The 23,646-nt window shown below is 44.2% G+C and overlaps 1 protein-coding gene across 5 annotated transcripts; it reads left to right on the forward strand.

The window, feature by feature from the left end:
• Positions 1–1,359: 1,359 nt before the first annotated feature.
• Positions 1,360–22,611, forward strand: LOC308675472 (SLAM family member 5-like). Of its 5 annotated transcripts, none has more exons than XR_014028129.1 (6): positions 1,360–1,469; positions 15,537–15,857; positions 17,643–17,894; positions 18,480–18,590; positions 19,201–21,217; positions 22,064–22,611. XR_014028129.1 is itself a non-coding variant. In XM_081340832.1 (5 exons), exons 1-5 carry the CDS (start codon positions 1,415–1,417, stop codon positions 19,251–19,253), a joined length of 792 nt encoding a protein of 263 aa, XP_081196958.1. In that variant the 5' UTR covers positions 1,360–1,414; the 3' UTR covers positions 19,254–22,611. The 5 variants fall into 5 exon arrangements, 1 of the variants encoding a protein (XP_081196958.1); XR_014028130.1 differs by having other exon boundaries at positions 19,201–20,915; XR_014028131.1 differs by having other exon boundaries at positions 19,201–20,910.
• The last annotated feature ends 1,035 nt before the right edge of the window (positions 22,612–23,646 follow it).

Consider the following 23,646-nt stretch of genomic DNA (forward strand, 5'->3'; position numbering starts at 1 on the left):
TTCTGTCAGTGTTTTGATCTGTTCACCATCAACATTGCGTGCAGCAGCAACCACAGCCTCCCAGACACTGTTCAGAGAGGTGTACTGTTTTCCCTCCTTGTAAATCTCACATTTGATGATGGACCACAGGTTCTCAATGGGGTTCAGATCAGGTGAACAAGGAGGCCATGTCATTAGATTTCCTGCTTTTATACCCTTTCTTGCCAGCCACGCTGTGGAGTACTTGGACGCGTGTGATGGAGCATTGTCCTGCATGAAAATCATGTTTTTTCTTGAAGGATGCAGACTTCTTCCTGTACCACTGCTTGAAGAAGGTGTCTTCCAGAAACTGGCAGTAGGACTGGGAGTTGAGCTTGACTCCATCCTCAACCCGAAAAGGCCCCACAAGCTCATCTTTGATGATACCAGCCCAAACCAGTACTCCACCTCCACCTTGCTGGCGTCTGAGTCGGACTGGAGCTCTCTGCCCTTTACCAATCCAGCCACGGGCCCATCCATCTGGCCCATCAAGACTCACTCTCATTTCATCAGTCCATAAAACCTTAGAAAAATCAGTCTTGAGATATTTCTTGGCCCAGTCTTGACGTTTCAGCTTGTGTGTCTTGTTCAGTGGTGGTCGTCTTTCAGCCTTTCTTACCTTGGCCATGTCTCTGAGTATTGCACACCTTGTGCTTTTGGGCACTCCAGTGATGTTGCAGCTCTGAAATATGGCCAAACTGGTGGCAAGTGGCATCTTGGCAGCTGCACGCTTGACTTTTCTCAGTTCATGGGCAGTTATTTTGCGCCTTGGTTTCTCCACACGCTTCTTGCGACCCTGTTGACTATTTTGAATGAAACGCTTGATTGTTCGATGATCACGCTTCAGAAGCTTTGCAATTTTAAGAGTGCTGCATCCCTCTGCAAGATATCTCACTATTTTTGACTTTTCTGAGCCTGTCAAGTCCTTCTTTTGACCCATTTTGCCAAAGGAAAGGAAGTTGCCTAATAATTATGCACACCTGATACAGGGTGTTGATGTCATTAGACCACACCCCTTCTCATTACAGAGATGCACATCACCTAATATGCTTAATTGGTAGTAGGCTTTCGAGCCTATACAGCTTGGAGTAAGACAACATGCATAAAGAGGATGATGTGGTCAAAATACTCATTTGCCTAATAATTCTGCACTCCGTAAAAGCCAGAATCTATTTTATAAATGGTTGGAAGAGAGAACCAAAGAGTAGAATTTGTATATGTATCAGCATGTTATGAACCCAGCTCGCATGCTGTTTGAAAAACTAACATATGTATGTAGAGAATAAAAAATAACAATAAAAAAAGAAGTGGTGTAAGAGAGACTCATTAGAATATTATGCAAATTATGTGACAATTCACACTTTTCAGAAGTCAGACAAGGTTTCATTTCGCTAGCATGTTGCACGAGAGGGTTCTCGGACTGTGGTTCTCAATCCTTCTCTTAGGAGCTGGTAAGTTGTGTTTCTGTTACTGAGTTTCTAGTATTAGATGCTGTTTGTTGGTTTGTTTCCTTGAGTCCAGGCAGGATCTTAGCTGGAACAGATATAAAACTCTTGAGGAACTTTCTCAAGGAAAGCTGAGGAATAGAACATTAAGAAAAAGGCAGGCAGGGTTGAAATGATAAACTCTAGCAGAAGAAATAGAAAATATTTTCCCCATTTTTCTTTAGAAAACATAAAAAACATAAAGAGAACGTTATCTATGTTTCGTGTGGTTCTGATATGTTACTCAACAGTATAGTCTAAATTAACAGGACTAAAAACCCAATTTCAGATCAAAATCTAAAATACGGCAAGTCAAGAGTATGTAAATAAAAATTTCAAAGTCTCTTATCATTTTATGTTGATTAAAATAACTGCAAAACATTGAAAAAAATGAGAAAAACAAAAAAAGTTAAAAAAAGGAAACAGATTTAAAAAAACAACAACCCAAAGTTCAGAGAATACAGTTTTATAATCACTAGATTATAAAACTGGTGACAGATTTTATTTCCCTGGGCTCCAAGATCACTGCAGATGGGGACTGCAGCCAAGAAATTAAAAGACGCTTGCTCCTGGGGAGGAAAGACATGGCAAATCTAGACAGCACACTAAAAAGCAGAGACATCACCCTGCCAACAAAAGTGCGTATAGTCAAGGCTGTGGTCTTCCCAGTTGCAATGTATGGCAGTGAAAGCTGGACTATAAGAAAGGCTGAGCGCCAAAGAATCGAGGCCTTTGAACTCTGGTGCTGGAGAAGACTCCTGCGAGTCCCTTGGACTGCAAGGCGATCAAACCGGTCAGTCCTAGAGGAGATCCACCCTGACTGCTCTTTAGAAGGCCAGATCCTGAAGCTGAAACTCAAATCCTTTGGCCACCTAATGAGAAGGAAGGACTCACTGGAGAAGAGCCTCATGCTGGGAAAGGCTGAGGGTGAGAGAAGAAGGGGACGAGAGAATGAGGTGGCTGGATGGAGTCACTGAAGCAGTAGGCGTGAGCTTAAAGGGACTCCAGAAGATGGTAGAGGACAGGAAGGCCTGGAGGAACATTGTCCATAGGGTCGCGATGGGTCGGACACGACTTCGCAACTAACAACAACAATCACCAGGAAATATATACAGTTTGAAATATACCTAGCCAATATTTTAATTATCAAATGCTAGGGACCTTGGTGAGGTTTTCTATATGATTTTTGATCATGGTTAAAATGCAGAAAAACTTTTTGGCACTCTGGGGTGCCCAATCTTGGCAAATTTAAAACTTGTGGACTTCAACTCCCTGACTTTCCCAGCCAGCATAGCTGTGACATGGCTGGCTGGGGAATTCTGAGAACCGAAGTCCACACGTGTTAAAGTTGCCGTGCTTGGACACCCCTGCAATAGGATCTCCTGCCTGAGGAGTGGATTGGACCAGAAGATCTGCCAGGCCTCTTGCAACTCTGTTATTCTGTTGTTAGTCTGCAACAAGGACATTGAGGATATTTTCCGCAATGGAACCAGTTTTGGGGCCCTATTTACAGTCACAATGGAAGCATGAAAGGAAGCATGAAAATGCAATTAGATGGGGAGTTCTAGGGGGGAGGAGGCAGGACCCTCCAAACCTTGGCTTTTCCTGATAAGACCCCTCAGCATGTTTAGAGAACATGCGTTGCTGCAGATAAGAACTTGATGTGGAGGGCAGGCGTGATGGTGGGGCTGAAAGACTGCTTCCTTAGATTAAGGAAGGGAGGACACATTCAGCTTGTATGCAATGAATTTCAAACTTAGCATGGTCTTAGCAATTGTGGATCTTTTAAAAAAAACATTCCACATCTTGCATTAAATACCAACATTAGTTGAAGACATTATTATTCATAATCTACTAGAATAACATGAATAATAATATATTGATTATATATATATATATACATATATATATATATATAAGGGACGCAGTGGCTCAGTGGGTTAGGACACTGAGCTTGTCGATCAGAAGGTCGGCAGTTTGGCGGATCAAATCCCGAGTGCTGCGTAACAGAGTGAGCGCCTGTTACTCGTCCCAGCTTCTGCCCACCTAGCAGTTCGAAAGCACGTAAAAATGCAAGTAGAAAAATAGGGACCACTCCGGTGGGAAGGTAACAGCGTTCCGTGCGCCTTTGGCGTCTAGTCATGCCGGCCACATGACCACGGAGACGTCCTCGGACAAGCGCTGGCTCTTCGGCTTTGAAACGGAGATGAGCACCGGCCCCTAGAGTCGGAAACGACTAGCACGCATGTGCGGGGGAACCTTTACCTTTACCTTTACCTTATATATATATATATATATATATATATATATATATATATATATATATATATATATATATATATATATATATATATATATATATATATATATATATATATATATATATATATATATATATATATATATATATATATATATATATATATATATATATATATACACATATATATATATGTGTGTGTATATATATATATATATATATATATATATATATATATATATATATATATATATATACATATATACATATATACATATATATATATACATATATACATATATATATATATATACACACACACACATATATATATATGTGTGTGTGTGTTTTCTGAGGTTTTCGCGGGTGTTTGTATGTGGATCTTTGGTCATTCGGGTTTTTTCCCACGTAGAAGGTGTAAAAGCAACATTTCGACGAATTCCCATCCGTCATCCTCAGGCTGGTTCTTCAATCAGAACACACCTAATCCCCCACCCAGTCAGAGCACACCTCCACCCACAGAACACACCCCCTCTGGCAGTTTAAAAAAAAGAGGAACAAACAGTCACTACCACATGCTTCTCCCAGAAGAAGGAAGCTGAAGCCACCAGCCTGAGGATGACGGATGGGATTTTTAACACCTTCAATTCTACGTGGGAAAAAACCTGAATGACCAAAGATCCATTCTTGATAATTTTAAAAATACGAATCCCAGGCATATTTACTTAAAGTATAAAATCTTCGAACACCGGGATGGATAAAAATTGCTAAGCACATTGATTTGTGCTTTAAATTGTAAGCCTCCCTGAGTCTTCGGAGAAGGGCGGGATATAAATGGGATTAAAAAAAACAAAAGAAGAAAAACAGTTGTTTATTGCTAAAAGATCATAATAAGCAATAAAAAGTAACCATTTAAAGCATAGATATGCTTTAAACGGTTACTTTTTATTGCCGATTATGATCTTTTAGCAATAAACAAATGTTTTTTTATCCATTCCGGTGTTCGAACATTTTATACATATATATATCTATATATCTATATCTATTTATCTATCTATCTATCTATCTCTATCTCTATCTCTATCTCTATCTCTATCTCTATCTATCTATCTATCTATCTATCTATCTATCTATCTATCTATCTATATTTAATATAAAATAATAACAACTGCCTAGTGGCGTGGTGATTAAAGAGCAGTGTTGCAGGCTAACTCTGCCCACAGCCGGGAGTTTGATCCTGATGGGGCTCAAGGTTGACTCAGCCTTCTATCCTTCCAAGGGTGATAAAATGAAGAAGATGCTTTTCCAAAAGGCAACTGGACTTTTTTTTCTTCTCGTCCAAGAAGATTCTTCAGTTCTGAAGTGAAGCTGAAGTAGAAGAACTAAAGAAGCTTCTTGGATGAGAAGCGAAACGTCTTCAAGGAAAAAACCAAGAAAGTTCAGTTGCCTTTTGGAAAAGCACCTTTCGGACAACCACGATCTGGAGGACTGAAGATTGCTGGGGGCAATATGCAAAGAATGCTTCAACATTGTAAACTGCCCAGAGAGAGCAGTTTAAAGGCTAAGGATCAGTGTTCTCCTGTATTCTAACAGCAATCCGCCCCAGCCCAAATTATTGATCCCAAAATAGCCACAAAGAGTGATGAGAGCCAGCCCTGCTTAGGGCCTCTTAAAGGAAACCACGAAACAACCCATCTGTTATTGCAGTTTTACTAAGTTTTGCTTTCGTTTTTAGTGGCTTTGAAAGTCCTCTGAGCAGCAAAATTTGTTCATGGAACCACTTAGAAACAGCGATCATCGTTGTCCTGTCAACCACTGCGGAGGAGAAGGGTCTCCTCAAAAAAGTCAAGATGGCAGCTCTGAGGGGCTTTGAATGCGTCTTGATTTTTTTTGGCTACACTCTGTGGACGTCCCTGGCAGAGGATTAAACTAAGGATAGCAGGCAGAGATGAGGCACAGGGGACCCAGAATAGGGCAGGGCCGTGCTTTATTTATTTACTTTATTTATTTATCCAAGATATTTATTTGCCACCCATCTTGTATCCAATGATTCTAGTGGCTTTAGATCCAGTTCCAAGAGTCTGTTGCTTAGAAACAGAAATTCTGATCCCAATTGTAGTTCTAAGAGGATAGCAAACCCCCTCCCCTCTAGCACTGAGGATGATACCTAGCTGGGCAATGAAACGTCTGCAAGGAGACCACCCAGCCCAGAAAGCACCCAGGACCCCGCAGTTCAACCCTGAGCTGCAAATACTCTCTTCAGCTGGAGTGAGCATATGGCAACAGTGATTTGCAAGAATTTATTCCCGTCCCAGCCTTCCGCGTCACCTCGTGTCAGCATCTACTGGGGGGAAGTTCATCAATGGACATATTATATTCATATCCCCATTTATATTGCAATCACACGCATCTTACTCAGAAGTCATCAATGCTATATTCAGCAGTACTTCCTTTTATTTATATATAAATTTTTGCATGACTTGATGTAAACTTTAAAACTGTACTCTCTGCCAGTCACAGATCACAGGGGAATTAATATGTTTCCTCTGGAATTTCTATCAGAATGTTTGAGTTGAGTTGGTCCAAAAGTCCATCTAATCTAGTATTGTGCCTCTGGATGGCTCACCTGATGCTTCTGAGATGCTTGGGATGATCAATCCATCTCCCACTATTGTTCCACTTCACAGAATAACAGAGTAAGAAGGGACTTTGGAGATCTTCTAGTCCAACCCCCTGCTCAAGCAGGAGATCTTACACCATTTCAGACAAAGTCCAATTTCTTCTTAAAAGCCTCCAGTGTTGGAGCACCCACAACCTCTGGAGGGAAGCTGTTCCACTGATTAATTGTCCTCACTGTCAGGAAATTCCTCCTTAGTTCTGGGTTGCTTCTCTCCTTGATAAGTTTCCATCCGTTGTTTCTTCTTCAACTTTCAGGTTTGATCCCTGAATAGGGATCAAATATTCTCTATCCTTAACTCATGAGGATCACAGCTACTCTCCCTCCTCAGCTCTATTTACACCAAAGTTGATCCTGGTCTGTTCATCTACTCAGTTAAGTCCACAAACCCAACACTCAGTCTCCAAATAGTTGACTTGGAAAGATCTGCAGACTGTCCATCCTTCGTGGACAGTCACATGAAGGATGTGTTAGCAATGTTCCTCAGGAAAAACTCCCACCTCACGCCTCCAAATGCAGGATACATGCACTTTTCAGACAGAAAGAGATTCAAATCAAATGATTTCCAAGGTTGGTGTCAGATAGACAAGCATATTCCATTTCAGTAAAATGTCCAGGCTGCATTATGCAATGCTGGCACTTACGGAAGGAAAGCAAACACAAACTTCTCAATTTTCCCACAACCCTTTCCTGCATTCTAGTTACCCTTCAATGATTGTGGCTTCAAATATTCTCCATGAATATTTCCAAGAAGTAATGGATAGCAACAGCCCTTAGAATTATATACCGCTTCACGGTGCTAAGCGGTTTACAGAGTCAGCCTCTCGTCCCCAACAATCTGGGTCCTCATTTTACCGACCTCGGAAGGATGGGAGGCAGAGTTAACTTTGACCCAGTGGAATTGAATTGCCCAACTGCAGACAGACAGCAATCAGCAGAATTTGCCTGCAGTGCTACATCCTAACCACTGCGCCACCACGCTGGATGGAAATTTATCAAGGAGAGATCCAACCTAGAACTTAAAAAAAGATTTCCTGACAGTGAGAATTATGCAATCGGAGGACGACTTGCCTCCAGAAATTGTGGGCGCTCCATCATGGAGGTTTCCAAGAAGGGAGCGGACAGCCGTTTATCCAGAATGGTTTGGAATCTGCTGCTTGAGCAGGACGTTGGACTAGAAGACCTCCAAGGTCCCTTCCAACTCCATTATGCTATGTTTTAAGTCTGGAGAAATTTGACTTTTTTGACTTCACCTTTCTGTTTCGATACTTTTTAGAAGTTTCCTCTTTATGGTCAATTGTGCCTCTTTCAAAACCATCAGACAACTTTCCACTTGCCTAATTCTTAGTTACTCATCTCTTTAGCAACATTCCTCCATCTTACGAGAAAGCCAGGCCTTTCCCTTTGGTAGAGTATTTAAGCATCTAGACTGAGATTTGGCTGGGTAAAACCAGGATGACCAGCCATAATATTGGCCACAAGAACATCAAGATGCTTGTTCTCTCACTGTCCTGAGGACCTTTTGCAGCTCAGTGTTTCTGCCTAATGGGAGGAAGGAGGTCATCCGAGACCCATCTGAAGGAGGCACAAGTCAGTGAACATGGTTGAAAGAGGAGAACCTGGTACTCTCCATCTCATCTGAGGTCCAGAGAGTGTTTCTCCAAGGACAGCTCCATAGGATTGTGTCTAAGGGACAGTTTCTCAACTTTGGCCCCTTTAAGATGCGTGGACTTCAACTTCCAGAATTCCCCACCCAGCCCATCTTAAAGGGGCCAAGGGTTGGGAAGCCCTGGTCCAAGGTGTATGAACAGGTTCTTTCAGGGGTTGCTTGGAAAGTACTTGGAAAAGACAGGTGAGGCTTATCTTTCTCATCTTCCACCCTGCCATTTTTTGACTTCTGATTGGAATCAAATCCAAGACTTTCCCAAGCAAGACCCGTGCCCTTGTTGACCAACTATTTTGAGGAAAAAAGCATGTGATAGTTCTGGGAAAAAAGGTGAGCCACCCTAAGCGTTAAGAAAGTTGGCAGAGCAGTCTCATCTCAGTTGGTTCAGTCACTTGAAGGACCATTCAAGGGAACTCTGAGGATGCCTTCCTTCGGTCAGTGAGACCCTGAAAACTCCAAGGGTGTGAAGTTGCATCTAAGCGTGGGACTTGCCAGATAATGTGATGCTCCCAGGTGCTGAGCATGGGTCATGTGGCGAAAGGGGGTTTTCAAGAGAAGTCATCTGCAATGATATTTTGAGAGCTTGTTTGGTTTTTGTGTCTACAACAACAACACAAAAATGGGGAAGGAACATCACAAGGGAAGCTGCTAACGTGGGAGAGAGCAGAGGAGAAGACAACATGAGTAGCAACACATTTCTTTGGAAGTCATTTTGAAAAAGCTATTAGTGGATGCTCCCATTTGGGGGGGATCTTAACCATGAAATAGAACTTGAGGATCCTTTGCCCACTGAGAAGTGATTAGCCATAGCCAAGAACAGCCTTCTTCGTGGGTGTTCCATCACTGGAGGCTCTCAAGAAAGGGTTGGACAACCCTTTGTCTGGAATGATATAGGGTCTCCTGCCTTGTGCAGGGGGTTGGACTAGAAGACCTCCAAGGTCCCTTCCAGCCCTGTGGTGCTAGGATTCTATGATTAGAGTAGTTGAAAGGCCTGAAAGCCTCCTTAAGCATCCATCAGGCAGAGGGAATTATCCCACTCAGACAGGAGATCCTGGGATGAAAGATTAGCAAGGCAGAGACTGTGTCTTATGTGGATCCTTTTGTTACTCTAAAACTAAGTAGGTCCTCTGTATGTGACAGAACATTTGTTTGTTCACTTTATATGGCCAAATTAAGCACAATTTTAAGACAGTTGTAAGAGAAAGAAACAGCGCATTATAAAGATGAAACAGGCCATTAAAAAAACCTGTAACAGTCTAAATCACAGAACCAACCTACTCTGTTATGAGAACTAGTAAACAATTACCAACTACTATGTTAGATGGTCTCACGAGGTCGATGATTCGTTAAGGTGCTTCCAAGTAAAAGGCATCACGCAGGAATGCAATCATTCAAAGCTTTATTTAACGATAAAGTAAATAGAAAGAGTTACCTGGCATGGAGGCGTTGAGCTCAGTAGATCAGCAAGCAAGCAAGCAGAAGAGAGAACAAAGAGAGAAGAGCAAGCAGAGAGCAGCCCCTGAGCAGAGGTATTTATGGGGGGGTGTCTCAGCCCCTCCCTTACCAATTAACTCTCGCCAATGGGGTTGCAGGGGCCGGGGACCCCGACCCATCAGTGGGAGCAAAGAAGCATCTTCGCTCCCAACTGATGACCTTATTGGGGAACTGCCATGGCTGGCACAAAACATCTAACATACTAAAAGTGAAAAGCGCTAGGCCAGTCAGGTATGAATTAAATCATATCCCTGTTGAATATACAGTAGAGGTGACAAATAGATTCAAGGAATTAGATCTGATAGACAGGGTGCCTGAAGAACTATGGACAGAGGTTCACAACATTGTACAACAGGTAGCATCCAAAACCATCCCAAAGAAAAAGAAATGCAAGAAAGCAAAATGGCTGTCTGAGGAAGCTTTGCAAATAGCTGAGGAAAGGAGGGAAGCGAAAAGCAAGGGAGAAAAAGAAAGATACGCCCAATTGAATGCAGAATTCCAGAGAATAGCTAGAAGAGGTAAGAATGCCTTCTTAAATGAACAGTGCAAAGAAATAGAAGAAAACAATAGAATAGGGAGGACCAGAGATCTTTTCAAGAAAATTGGAGAGATTAATGCAAAAATGGGCATGATAAAGGACCAAAACCTCTAGGACTGACCGGTTTGATCGCCTTGCAGTCCAAGGGACTCGCAGGAGTCTTCTCCAGCACCATAGCTCAAAGGCCTCAATTCTTTGGCGCTCAGCTTTTTTTATGGTCCAACTTTCACTGCCATACGTTGCAATTGGGAAGACCATAGCCTTGACTATACGCACTTTTGTTGACAGGGTGATGTCTCTGCTTTTTAGTGTGCTGTCTAGATTTGCCATGGTTTTCCTCCCCAGGAGCAAGCATCTTTTAATTTCTTGGCTACAGTCTCCATCTGCAGTGATCTTGGAGCCCAGGAAAATAAAATCTGTCACTACCTCCATTTCTTCCCCATCTATGTGCCAGGAATTGAGAGGGCCGGATGCCATGATCTTGGTTTTCTTAATGTTTAGTTTCAACCCAACTTTTGCACTCTCCTTCTTCACTCGCAACAAGAGGCTCTTCAGTTCCTCTTCACTTTCTGCCATTAGAGTGGTATCATCTGCATATCTTAGGTTGTTGATATTTCTTCCAGCAATCTTAATTCCAACTTTTGATTCATCTAGCCCTGCCTTTCTCATGATGTGCTCTGCATATAAGTTAAATAGGCAAGGCGACAGTATACAGCCTTGCCGGACTCCTTTCCCAATTTTGAACCAATCAGTGGTTCCATGTCCAGTTCTCACTGTTGCTTCTTGGCCCGCATATAGGTTTCTCAAGAGACAAATAAGATGGTCTGGTACACCCATCTCTTTAAGGACTTCCCACAGTTTGTTATGGTCCACACAATCAAAGGCTTTAGCATAGTCAATGAAGCAGAAGTAGATGTTTTTCTGGAACTCCCTAGCTTTCTCCATGATCCAGCGTATGTTGGCAATTTGATCTCTAGTTCCTCTGCCTCTTCGAAATCCTGCCTGTACTTCTGGTAGTTCTTGATCCACATACTGCTGTAGTCTAGCTTGTAGGATTTTAAGCATAACTTTACTAGCATGAGAAATGAGTGCAATGGTGCGATAGTTTGAACATTCTTTGGTACTGCCTTTCTTTGGAATTGGAATGTAAACTGATCTTTTCCAATCCTGTGGCCACTGTTGAGTTTTCCAAATTTGCTGGCAAATTGAGTGTAGCACTTTTACTGCATCGTCTTTTAAGATTTTGAATAGCTCAGCTGGAATACTGTCACCTCCACTAGCTTTGTTGTTGCTCAGCTTTTCTAAGGCCCACTTCAGTTCACATTCTAGGATGTCTGGCTCGAAGTCAGCGACCACCTCATTGTGATTATCAGGGATGTTAAGCTCATTCTTGTATAGTTCTTCTGTGTAATTTTGCCACCTCTTCTTAATCTCTTCTGTCCCTGCAGTTTTGGTCCTTTATCATGCCCATTTTTGCATGAAACGTTCCCTTCATCTCTCCAATTTTCTTGAAAAGATCTCTGGTCCTCCCTATTCTATTGTTTTCTTCTATTTCTTTGCACTGTTCATTTAAGAAGGCATTCTTATCTCTTCTAGCTATTCTCTGGAATTCTGCATTCAATTGGCTGTATCTTTCTTTTTCTCCCTTGCCTTTTGCTTCCCTCCTTTCCTCAGCTATTTGCAAAGCTTCCTCAGACAGCCATTTTGCTTTCTTGCATTTCTTTTTCTTTGGGATGGTTTTGGATGCTACCTGTTGTACAATGTTGCGAACCTCTTTCCATAGTTCTTCAGGCACTCTGTCTATCAAATCTAATTCCTTAAATCTATTTGTCACCTCTACTGTATATTCAACAGGGATATGATTTAATTCATACCTGAGTGGCCTAGTGCTTTTCCCTACTTTCTTCAGTTTAAGCCTAAACTTTGCAATGAGAAGCTCATGGTCTGAACCACAGTCAGCTCCTGTTCTTGTTTTTACTGACTGTATAGAGCTTCTCCATCTTTGGCTGCAGAGCACATAGTCAATCTGATTTCTGTGTTGACCGTCTGGTGATCTCCATGTGTAGAGCCGTCTCTTGGGTTGTTGGAAAAGAGTGTTTGCTATGACCATCGTATTCTCTTGACAAAATTCTATCAACCTGTACCCTGCTTCATTTTGTACTCCAAGGCCAAACTTGCCTGTTATTCCGCTTATCTTTTGGCTTCCTACTTTAGCATTCCAATCCCCCATGATGATAAGGACATCATTTTTTGGTGTTAGTTCTATAAGGTGCTCTAGGGCTTCATAGAACCGGTCACTTTCATCCTCTTCAGCACCGGTGGTTGGGGCATAGACTTGGACTACTGTAATATTGAATGGTTTGCCTTGGATTCGAACTGAGATCATTCTGTCATTTTGAGGATTGTATCCCAGTATTGCTTTTCCTACTCTTTTATTGACTATGAAGGCTACTCCATTTCTTCTGAGGGATTCTTGCCCGCAGTAGTATACCTGATGGTCATCTGAATTAAATTCACCCATTCCTGTCCATTTTAGTTCGCTGATCTTTGCCATTTCCACCAAATTGGAAACTTTCAAAGTCCACTCTTCTATAGTTGGCAATTCTTCCTTCTCACTGGAAGTTTTTAAGAGACTGGACAGCCATTTGGCTGAAATGGTATAGGGTTTCCTGCCTGAGCAGGGGGTTGAACAAGATGACCACCCAGGTCCCTTCCAACTTTACTATTATGATTATGATTATCCAAATCTCTTACAAGCTTACAGGAGCTCCTTAATAAAATGACAGCAGAGATACGCCAAGGACGGTCAGTTTCCTTAGTACTCTGCTAAGTACTCAGGATTCGACCCGCCAAACTGCCAACCTTCTGATCGACAGGCTCAGCGTCCTAACCCACTGAGCCACTGTGTCCCTACCTGGCACCAATTCATTCCCATCCCAGAGTTATGGGCAACACAGTCAACACCAGGTTTTGCAGTCTCCTGAACGTGAATAATATATTACTTCCTTCCTGGCTATTATGAAGCAGCTTCTCTAAAAGCAGCATTTGTGGAAGTAATCTTACAGCTGACCAACAGAAACCTCTGACAGCAATACAACCATCCAGATAGCCCCCTTAAACCAGCTCACACAAACAACTGACCAACCAAACTGCAAAAACAACCCTTGAGCCACTTGGCTTATTCACACGCCGCTCCCAGCCCTTGAGTTAAACAGCCAGGAAGAGTTTGCCACAGACGTTGTACTTTGAAGAGAAGCACAGATTTCAATAGCTGGAAGGACCCTGGAGGAGATCTAGTCCAGTGCAGGGAACTACTACTCGGAACGGGACAACTTGCTGCAGGACAACTCGTTGTGGGGCCATTCAACAATTTAATTATTTAAAATAATTTTAAAAACATTTTAATATTTGTCATTCACATTTCGTTCTGTCCCTCCTTTTGCATCCTTTCTTTAATGATTGTATTCCACCAATTCTTCGATATTAGTGTAACTCTTGTCCTGTGATGATTTGGCCATGGCGAGTTGCCTACGGTGAGTTGTCCTAGACCAAGGGTGGGGAACCTTGGCTCTTTTATGACTTGTAGACTTCAACTCCCAGAATTCCTCAGCCAGCAGGAAGATGAAGTCCACAAGTCATAAAAGAGCCAAGGTTCCCCACCCCTGTCCTTAAACCCTACTACAACAACCCCAACAGAAGACTTCCTGGCTACTAATTAATCACCAGCCAAGAAGACTTGAATGGCTCTTTCCATTCAAATATTTCTCCAGATGTTCAGATTCCTCACTGGCTTTCTTCTGTGTCATAATTCTTATGGTCCTTCCTATCATTCGTTGATCCACCCGGACTCTTTGGATTCTAACTTTTATTTTTATGGACAACTATAAATTTAAATAAATTCTAAAAAAACACCCACCACTTTGGTACTTACTTGTATCTTCAGGTCTGGAATCCACTAACAATGCCTGGGCTTTTCCAAAGGATGGACTTTCTAGAAACCCAAAATTGTAGAGTTGGAAAGGACCACAAGGATCATCCAGTCCAACTTTCTGCAATATGCAGGAAAGACCAGTTAACAATAGAAGAGAATCTTTCTAGCTCGGGGCTGAACTGTGGAATCCTTGCTGCTCTCTGAGCTTGACGGTCTTCTTACAGATGTTTCATTACTAAGCTGCAGTGAGATGTTACCTAGTCTGATAATAAACCATGCTCAAGAGAACAACCAAGCTCAGAGAGCAACAAGGACTCCACAAAACCAGTTAAAAAACCCGTGGGCCTTGCTCCTCCCACTCTGGCTGAAGGGAAAGAAAATGAATGGTGGCAGCCAATATGAGGAGCATCCTATGGGGTTCCTGAATGAAGGAGAGCAGTCTGGTGGTAGAGGGAGGGTAAACAATTGAAGTGAGATGGGTGTCAAACAAATTGAATAAGTAAATAAAGTGAACTGGAATTTCAAATCACCCCTCAGGTGTCCTCCAGGTGAGCAGATCAGCCTGGGGCCTGGTGGAGCTTTGGGCCTCCCTGGTTGGGCAGACCGTCCTTTTGAACCCCAAAGGGAAGGTCTGAGCTCCCGCGTAGGACATTTGAACCCCTCTGCTTCTCTAAGAAGAGAAGGCCGTTGCCCAGGGAGACGCCACCATGTCCTCTCTCCAGGAGCCATTTTGCCCTTTTATTCTGGATCAAGCTGCTGTATTGTGATTGATCCCTTTGTTAAGACCCCTGTGCTGGTCTGTATAAGCAAATGTTATCACTGTTAACAGCTCTTTTCCAGATAGCAAAACTCATGAAATACCTTGATCATCCAGAAATACCTTTATTTGCATGCAGATGAGATTAAAGCAGACAAGGTATAGACCAGGGGTGGGCAACCTTGGCTCTTTTATGACTCGTGGACTTCAACTCCCAGAATTCCTGAGCCAGCCATGCTGAGGGGAAAGGGAGAGGTTTCCAAGCTGAGCTGTGCTAGCTCAGGAATTCTGGGAGTTGAAGTCCGCGAGTCATAAAAGAGCCAAGGTTGCCTACCCCTGGTATAGACAGATGATGTGTAGACGGTAATTCAAGGTCAAAAGAGTTACGAATCAGTGTCTGCACGTGAAATGGAGGAGCACGTGTGTCTGCTGGTTATGGAGGAGAGTCCCCAGGGAGAAGAAGGAGCAAGTGCATCCCAGAAAAGGGAGGGGTGTAAGCCACATGATCAGGAGAAGGAGGAAATATGTCATAGGGAAGGAGGAGTTGGCTAACCCAGATAAGATAGCTTATTATAATTTCCCAAAACAGCCACGTGGTGGCAGCACACCTTTCTTAGAAAAGAAATCTGAGGGTCAGAAATGGGACTCTGGGTGGGTCTCTTGTGATCCAACCTTGAAGGCTTCTTCTCTGTCTTCTCTCTGACCATGCAGAAGCTTCTGGAACAGAAGAACTGAACAGGATTCTGGGGGAAACTGTCATATTCCAAGTGAAGACCACAGGACCCTATAAAACAATATCCTGGAATACAATTCTCGGCACTGAATTTGTAAATATCGCTCTGGTGACCTTTGGGGAGTCATGTAACCTTCTGGTCCTCCCGCCAGCTTTTGAAAAGAGAGTGAATGTTTCCAAGGACTGCAGAGAATTACTTCTCAGTCATGTAGAGAAAAAGGATGCAGGACAATACAGAGCACACATTGTTCTACAAGATGGAAATATACTGGTTGAGTCCTTTGATCTACGGGTTTTTAGTAAGTATCCCAGCCATGGCAGCAAATTCCTGGCCTCCCTCCTTTGCCCAGGATAATGTGGAGAGGTGGGGCTTTTCTGTTGGGGGTGGGGGTGGGGTGGGTGTCCAGTTTCTGAAGAGGCAACACTTTCTGGATGGAGCCCAGAACTGCTCACCTGCTGCTTTCCTTTTTGACTCTGCCCATCAGATGTTCGGGCAGAGTTTGGTCCATTCATACAATGCAAATTGGTTCAAGATGTTCTCCTCAGGCCTAGCCCAGCATATATTTGCTCCACTCATACACCAACATTTCCCTGTCCGTTCTATCCTGCTGACCACCTTCCATGCCAGGAGCTTTGGCACAGTTGAGGGCTTGCATTTCTCTGATGGAGCTCAAGAGGTCTCCTTTGAAGGCCTCCCCTTGGAAGGAGGCCTGAGGGGGGCCAGCCCAGCCTTCTCCAGGCTTCCCTCTCCATGTGGCACAGGCTGCACCAGAGTAAGCTGAGGGGGTTCCTGGGTGGGGGGTCGGGAAGAGAAAGACAGGTTTGCTCTGAGGCTGGACTCTCCAGAGAAGATCCTCAGGACCTTCTCCATGGATCTGGTGGGACTGGCTGGACTCACCAACTCTTTGGAGAAGAGTCAAGGGGGCTTGAGGAGGTGAGCCTGGAGACCCATCATCCTGTTCTCAGTTCATGGTTTGGTATAAAAAGCGTTTGGTGGGGGGCAGAGGATGAAGAGTCCTATTGTCTTCTACCTCACCGATGAGTGTCATAGGTGCAACTGGAGAAGATTTTGGGATTGTTATTTGTGACACAAATGGGTGATACGTGTTTTTTCCCTGCTCTAATCTAAACTGTCAGAACCCGTTTCTTTCATTTGGGGTCTTATTTTTGGGTTCCGTGGTTCGGTGGGAGGGCGGGTGCTGGGCGGCTACTACTACTGTTTCTGCTTTCTTTCTTGTGCCTATGCCTTACACCCTTGGTGGCGAACCTATGGCTCACGTGGCACAGGTGGCACGCAGAGCCCTCTCTGTGGGAACGTGTGCCATCACCCCAGTCCTAGGTCCTAGCGGGGTTTTATAAACCCTTCTTGCTCTAGGCCTCCGCCTCCGTGTGCAAAAAAAAGGTTCAATCAATCAATTTCAACTTCACGTGGGGGAAAAAAAGATCTTACAAAGTTGGAATTGATTGAACTTTTGAGTCCCACCCTGTCTGCCGTTATCACCGCAGCCACACCCACTGAAATGGCCACACCCACCCAATGGGCCACGCCCACCTGGTGCCAATGATACATAAGTGGGTTTTGGGTTGCAGTTTGGGCACTCAGTCTCTAAAAGGTTCGCCATGACTGTCTGTCTCCTTTGATGTTCCTTGGGGTGAGAAAGGAATGTGCCTTGGGCCATTTGCCTTATCTCTGGCCGCAGAAGACGAAGCCGCGGAAGTCAAGGCACAAAGTAACAGCCTTGAAAGCGGTGCCTTATGGCCCTACTTCCCACTACCACTTCCCACCTGTGGATTGGCCAGCTTGAACCATCCGAATGGACAGTTGGGCTGGGGTGTATGAATGAATCTTTTAAACTATTATTTCACGTGGGAAACCTTTAGATCCTGCCTTCCATGCCTATTGTCAACCTCTCCCAATAAAAGTTCCTTTTGGAAAGAAGCTGTTCCAGGCATTTTGCTTTCTTCGGGAAGAGGAATTGAGGTGGGTCCTTACGTAAACAAAACCATTGATTGACCCATGCTGTTGTTGGCTTCCTGTGATTTTCTGGTCTTTCACAAATGGTGTCTCCCCTTCTCCTGCTTAGGAGAGTTGCTGGACTCTCAGCTGAAAGTGACTTGTGCTTCTGATGGGGCTGGAAATGGAACTTGGCAGCTGAATTGCTCTACCTGGGAAGACAGGGTGAATATCAGCTGGACTTCAGCGGCTAAGAACACGGATCCCAGGCCTGGGAGTTCTGTGATCCAGTTTGTCTCCCAAGATCTCAATGCAACATGCATAGCAGAAAACCCTGTTAGCAAGGCATCCAGGATGGTCTCCTTAAAACAAGTTTGTGCAGGTAAGTTTTTATCTTCTTAAAAGGGGCCGTGAAACCAAAGATGAATCTCAGATTCTCTGGAATATCTGGTCTCCTGCTTGAGCATGGGGTTGGACTAGAAGACTCCCAAGAAGATGTAAAAGATCTTCCAACTCTGTTACGCTGTTCCTGTTACATTCAGCTGGGAGACAAAAGGTCCTGGAGCATGTAGATCTTCCCATGCAGAAGAACCATGGAATTTGGACAGGGGTTGGGCTACACCAGGGGTAGGCAACCTCGGCTCTTTTATGACTCATGGACTTCAACTCCCAGAATTCCTGAGCCAGCTTGGTGAATCACAATGAGTGTCACATGCGGGGGGGGGATGTACATGTGCAACATGTATTTTCAGTAATCTAATCTAAACAAAATCTTCATTGAGCAAGCATTGTTGACCTTTCTCCTTCCTCCTTGGCCTCCCTGGGATGTTGTGGTCTTTTACAAATGCTGCCTCTCAAAAGTGCTGGTCACTTTGCTGAGGCTCTTGGCTCTTGTCTTGTAAATGGGGCCAGGCACCCCCATTCTCTGGAGCTGAAAAGATGAAAAGGGTCCGTTGCTCTTTTTCAGGACACTCCGAGAACCTCTACAGGCTGCATCTCTGGGCCCTGCTGTGCCTTAGCAAAGTGGGAAGTCTTCTCCTTCTTGGCTCTTTGGCGCTCATTCTGAGATTCAGAACAGGTACCATCTTAAGGAGGTCCTCTGGGAAACCCAGTCCTTCCCTTCTCTTTTCTTGGTTCCTTTGTCCCAGAGGAGATCATGGATTAGCCAAAGGAACAAGATGGAGTTGCCTTTGCAACAAAAAGATTGGGGAATAGAGCTGCTGAATGGGATCCCTTCCCCCTTCCCTTCTCGGAGCCAAAGGGCTACAACAATCCAGTGCGGGTATCCAGACTTACCAATCTCCCTTTGCTGCCACCAAGTGGTCATCTGGCAGCCTAGAACTAGCCACCAGGGATGAGTGAGGTCCTCGGGGTTTAGCACCCATGCCGCATTCCTGTCTCGTGGGCTTACCTGCAAGGCTGGTCCTCAGAGCTTCAGCTCCCCTAGTCCCCCTGTAGCTGAATGCCAGGTCTGTCTGCAATGAGGCACAGATGCCAATCTTAGCTTATGCCACACCTCCCTCCCCTGATGTCAGAATCCAGTTATATTTCATTTCTATCTCTCTTCTCTGATTTAAAACCAATCCTTACTATCTCCTGGATTCTGTCGTGCTAAAAGAAAAGGGGAGGGGTATGCATGGGGGTTTTACTACTTTCACTTCCTGTATTCTTTTGTTGATTCACTTCAGGTCTGCTAACCATAACAATGTGGCCATCTGCCTTTCATCCTATGCCCCTCTGAAGCTCTGCTCTTTACCGACAGCGAGGAAAAAGGGGATTGAATGATCGTGTCAACGGAGCCGGACTGATGTTATTTTTCCTGAAGTTAACACCTAGAAATCTGCCGAAATCCTCTCTCTCTCTCTCTCTCTCTCTCTCTCTCTCTCTCTCTCTCTCTCTCTCTCTCTCTCTCTCTCTCTCTCTCTCTCTCTCTCTCTCTCTCTCTCTCTCTCTCTTGATGCTTTGAACAGCTGCTCTTGCTCCTCACCTAATCATCTGCACTAAATGCAGATGTCCATGGGTTCAGTTCCTGATAGAAGGTTGGGAGCCCAAAGAACAGGATCTGGCCATGTATATCTCTGGTGATAAGTAAGAGCGTCCACAGGGAAAAGTATTTTTCCCCATGGCTAACCCATGGTTAAAGAAAGAGGAATTTTCCCATCAGAAATTAAGAGACTCTTTTTTAAGAAAAAAGAAAGCAAAAAAAACAACAACTAGGGGAGCAAAACGTATTCCATAATCCTGGGTAAGATGTGGATCTTACCACAACTCCACAGGGTTAAAAAATAATTTTAAATGTAATGGTAAACAGTGAAAGAGCAGAAACAAAAAACTCGTAAAAGTCCAGCAAGGGCTTATAAAATAGAAGTCAACTTTACAATCAAGAGATTGTAAAGCTTCCAAAAGTGTAAATAAAACCCAGGCGCACTTAAGAAAAACGAGCAGCTGAGGGGAGATGGTGTCAATAGATGAGATCTTCTGATTGCTCCTTACCGAGATCTGCAGGCATCCAGACCTTCTGTTCTCCACTGATCGTCTGAAGGTTGCAAAATCAGCTGTTTGTCGACAGGAGAAAAGGAAACTCCGGTCCATTCAGCACACCACGACTGGCGAGGAGCCGAGAGCATCTCTTCAATGAACAATGCATTTACCTGCATCCAGCCCCCTAGCAACCCCCCCCCCGATCACTCCAGCCAACCAGTAGGACAGGGATCAAGAGGTGGCACATCTAAGGGAGCTTTAGACTCCTGAGTATCTCCACAATACAAAGCCTCCATCATCTCAGCCAGATATGCCCAACTCAAGAGGTCACAAGAGTGCTTGGCACAAAGTCACTCTGTAGGATCAGCATAGGTTTCCATTTTGAGCTCACCTGCTTCACGGTAGCAGAAAGACACTGAATGGATGATGGATGGATGGATGGATGGATGGATGGATGGATGGATGGATGGATCCTCCAGCCAAGCTTCCCCTTCTCCTTTTGAACCTCAAACTTATTCCACGTGGTGGCCCCTTGGACCTCTGCCTTCTGACCCTTCCTGTCTCATAAAGCTCAGCTGTCTTCTTTGTTTTCTTCTCAGCAGATGATCCAGTTCCTGCCAGCCTCCCAGAGGAGACCACCACCACCAGAGCCCACTTCGGATCCACCTGATGGACATCTCAAATGACTCTCCCTCCTACAGACGCCCATGGTCTTCCTGTCAGCTTTCTAGAGGAGCCTTTGGGACAAGGGGGCTTCCATGGGCCACCCAATGAACTCTATTACCAATGTGGCCAGTAGGGGGAGGGGCTCCAAGGATGGCTGTTCCGTGTCTCTTCTCTGTGGCCATCCGTGCCTTCCTCTCCTGCATCCCAACTGTTAAGTCGTGGGCTCTGGTGAGCAGAAATGAAGACACAAGGCTGAGTACAGAGAAACTCATTCTTTTATTCTTGCTGGAACTGTACTTGAGCTTGGGCCGCACCCAGCCACAATATATAGCCTAGCCCTACGGTAGCAGCCAATAGGATTGAACCTGCGCTTGCCGCCTGGGGCTGACCAATTGCAGGACCGGAGACAAGCCCAATACATAACACCAAGTGCCCCACAAACTGCTTTTGCTGCTGCCTTGTCTGGACCCCAAAGAAACCCACATTTGTTTAGTTGATATTCAGGAGCTCAAAGCAGCCCCCAGTTCCCTGCTCTTTCCCTCACCACATCCCTATGAGGTAGGCAGAAGAAGCTTTTACAGCTGAGGTTGGGTAAATTCTAAGTCGAACTGGAGTCTTGTGGGGGGGCTTCCCTATTCTCTCTCCTCAGAGCTTGCCAGGGGGGTCTGCTGCCCTGGTTTCCCCCTCCTCCACTTCTTGCAGACTCATCCTCTCCTCTGGTTTCAAATCCAACTTTGATTACAGCCATAGGGCAGCCCACTCCTGTTTCCATAGGAGAGCCCAGCACTTATGGGACACCCCCTTCCTTCCCCAGCCAAGCAGAGGGGTCAGTGTCCCAAGGGGGAGCAGCTGATTGATCCCACTTTCCCAAGAGTAAATCCACAGGTGTTCCCATGGAGAGAGGGGCAGCTCCCCCTTGCTGGACCAGTATATATTGAGCTGCTCCATTTTATATCCAGTTTAGGAATTAAGAACTGTGTTAGAGTATTTAACATTTACAGGGTTAATACAGCATCCTTAGCAGCATTGTACATAAGAACATGTAGCATTTCCAGGGTTAAATGTTATTTCCTCAAGAGATGGCTTATGGGAATTGTAGTATAGCTGTTTTGTGAATACCATGCTTAGCTAGTTAAGTGGGTGGAATTTCATAGTTTATGGCAGGACTTCCTGTCTTTGTCTTGGTATTCTCTCTCTACACGAACCCTAGCATGTGGCTGGGTGATAACAAGCTCCGTTTCAACATGTAACTTGCACAGGATGGAAAAGTTCCTCATTCTTTTACCTAATGAGATGGGTCCAGATTACCACCTTGCACTCTGGAAGAACCTTTGCTGTAACCATGAGTTATTGACGTAAGGATGCCGGTGAATAAAGTAATTTGCTTTATCCCATTCATTTCAGTTTATTCTGGCTGTCTCAAGTGGAACCAGCAATCACATCTTCTGCTTGAAGCATCACAGTAAAAGAATGATGAACTTTTCACCACGTCCATCCCAAGACAGGCTTTGATCTCCCTGATCATCTCTGAACTGGAGAGTCACATGTTCTGATTATTGCTTTTTAAGGGATGTGAATCCCACACTTACATGTCAGGTGGACTAATATCTTCATCAAGTTGTACAATTCTGCAAAAGTTTAAATTAGATATCTAAGTATCTAGGGTATGGCAGAGCCAGGACTGAGTCCCAAAGTCCAACTTCCTCCCATTTAATTCTGAGAAGATTAAACGAGGGTGGCTGAACGTGTGTGGAAATGGTCTTGGGACGGGAGAGAGATGTAATTTGGGACTTTCCAGATTCTGTTAATGTACCCTTACAATAAAGACAGAGCTCGTCGTCCTGGTTCTGCAATATATATATCTTCCTGGAAGTTTCTAAAATTTTGAAATCTGGGTGACTCTTTTCCTTAACTGTGTGTCACTGGGATTCTAATCGTGGGCTATATAAAAGTGTAAATCAGGGGAAATTAGTCAATGATACATTCTTCCCTCACCCCGCCTTCTCCATATCTTTCAAAAATCTGGGGAACTACCAGAGGATTAGAAAAGAGCTGATGTGGTTCCCATCTTCAAAAAAAGGGGGAAAAACAGAGCGAGCCAGGAAACTATAGACCAATCAGACTAACATCGATACTGGGAAGATCCTGGAAAAGATAATCCAAAAACCGATCTGTGAACAACTAGAATAGAATAGAGCTGGAAGGGACCTTGGAGGTCTTCTAGTCCAGCCCCCTGCTTAAGCAGGAGAACCTACTCCATCTCAGACAGGTGATTGTCTCTAGCCTCTTCTTTAAAATCTCCAGTGATGGAGAGCCCACAATTTCTGGAGGCCAGCTGTTCCACTGGTTGATTGTCCTCACTGTCAGGAAGTTTCTCCTTGATTCCAGGTTGCTTCTCTCCTTGATTAGTTTCCATCTGTTGTTTCTTGTCTTTCCTTCTGGTGCTCTGGTGAACCACGTGACCCCCTCTTTCTTGTGGCAGAAGCAAACAAAGTTATAACTAGTTGCCAGGACAGGTTTGTTAAAAACAGAGCATGCCAAACCAATCTTATTTCATTCTTTGACAAAGTGACTAAATTAGTAGACCAGCAAAATGCTGTGGACGTAGTATTCTTAGACTTCAGCAAGTTATTCGACAAAGTAGACCACAACCTACTTCTTGGTAAGCTAAAATAAAGTGGGACAGACAGCATCGCCATAAGATGGATTTGTAGTTGGCTGACAAACTTTAGTCAACGAGTAGTCTTTAACGGTACTACATCTACACGGAGGGAAGTAAGCAGTGGGGTACCACAAGATTCTGTCCTAGGCCCGGTATTCTTCAATATCTTCATAAACTACTTAGATGAGGGAATAGAAAGGGAACTTATCAAATTTCCAGATGACACTAAGCTGGCAGGAGTAGCCAACACCCCAGAAGACAAGCTTTGGACAGACCTGGAACACTGGGCCCTATCTAACAAAATAAAATTCATTGTAGAGAAAAG

The sequence above is a fragment of the Vipera berus genome (genome assembly GCF_964194415.1).
Source record: "Vipera berus genome assembly, chromosome: 16".
Taxonomy (NCBI): Eukaryota; Metazoa; Chordata; class Lepidosauria; order Squamata; family Viperidae; genus Vipera; species Vipera berus.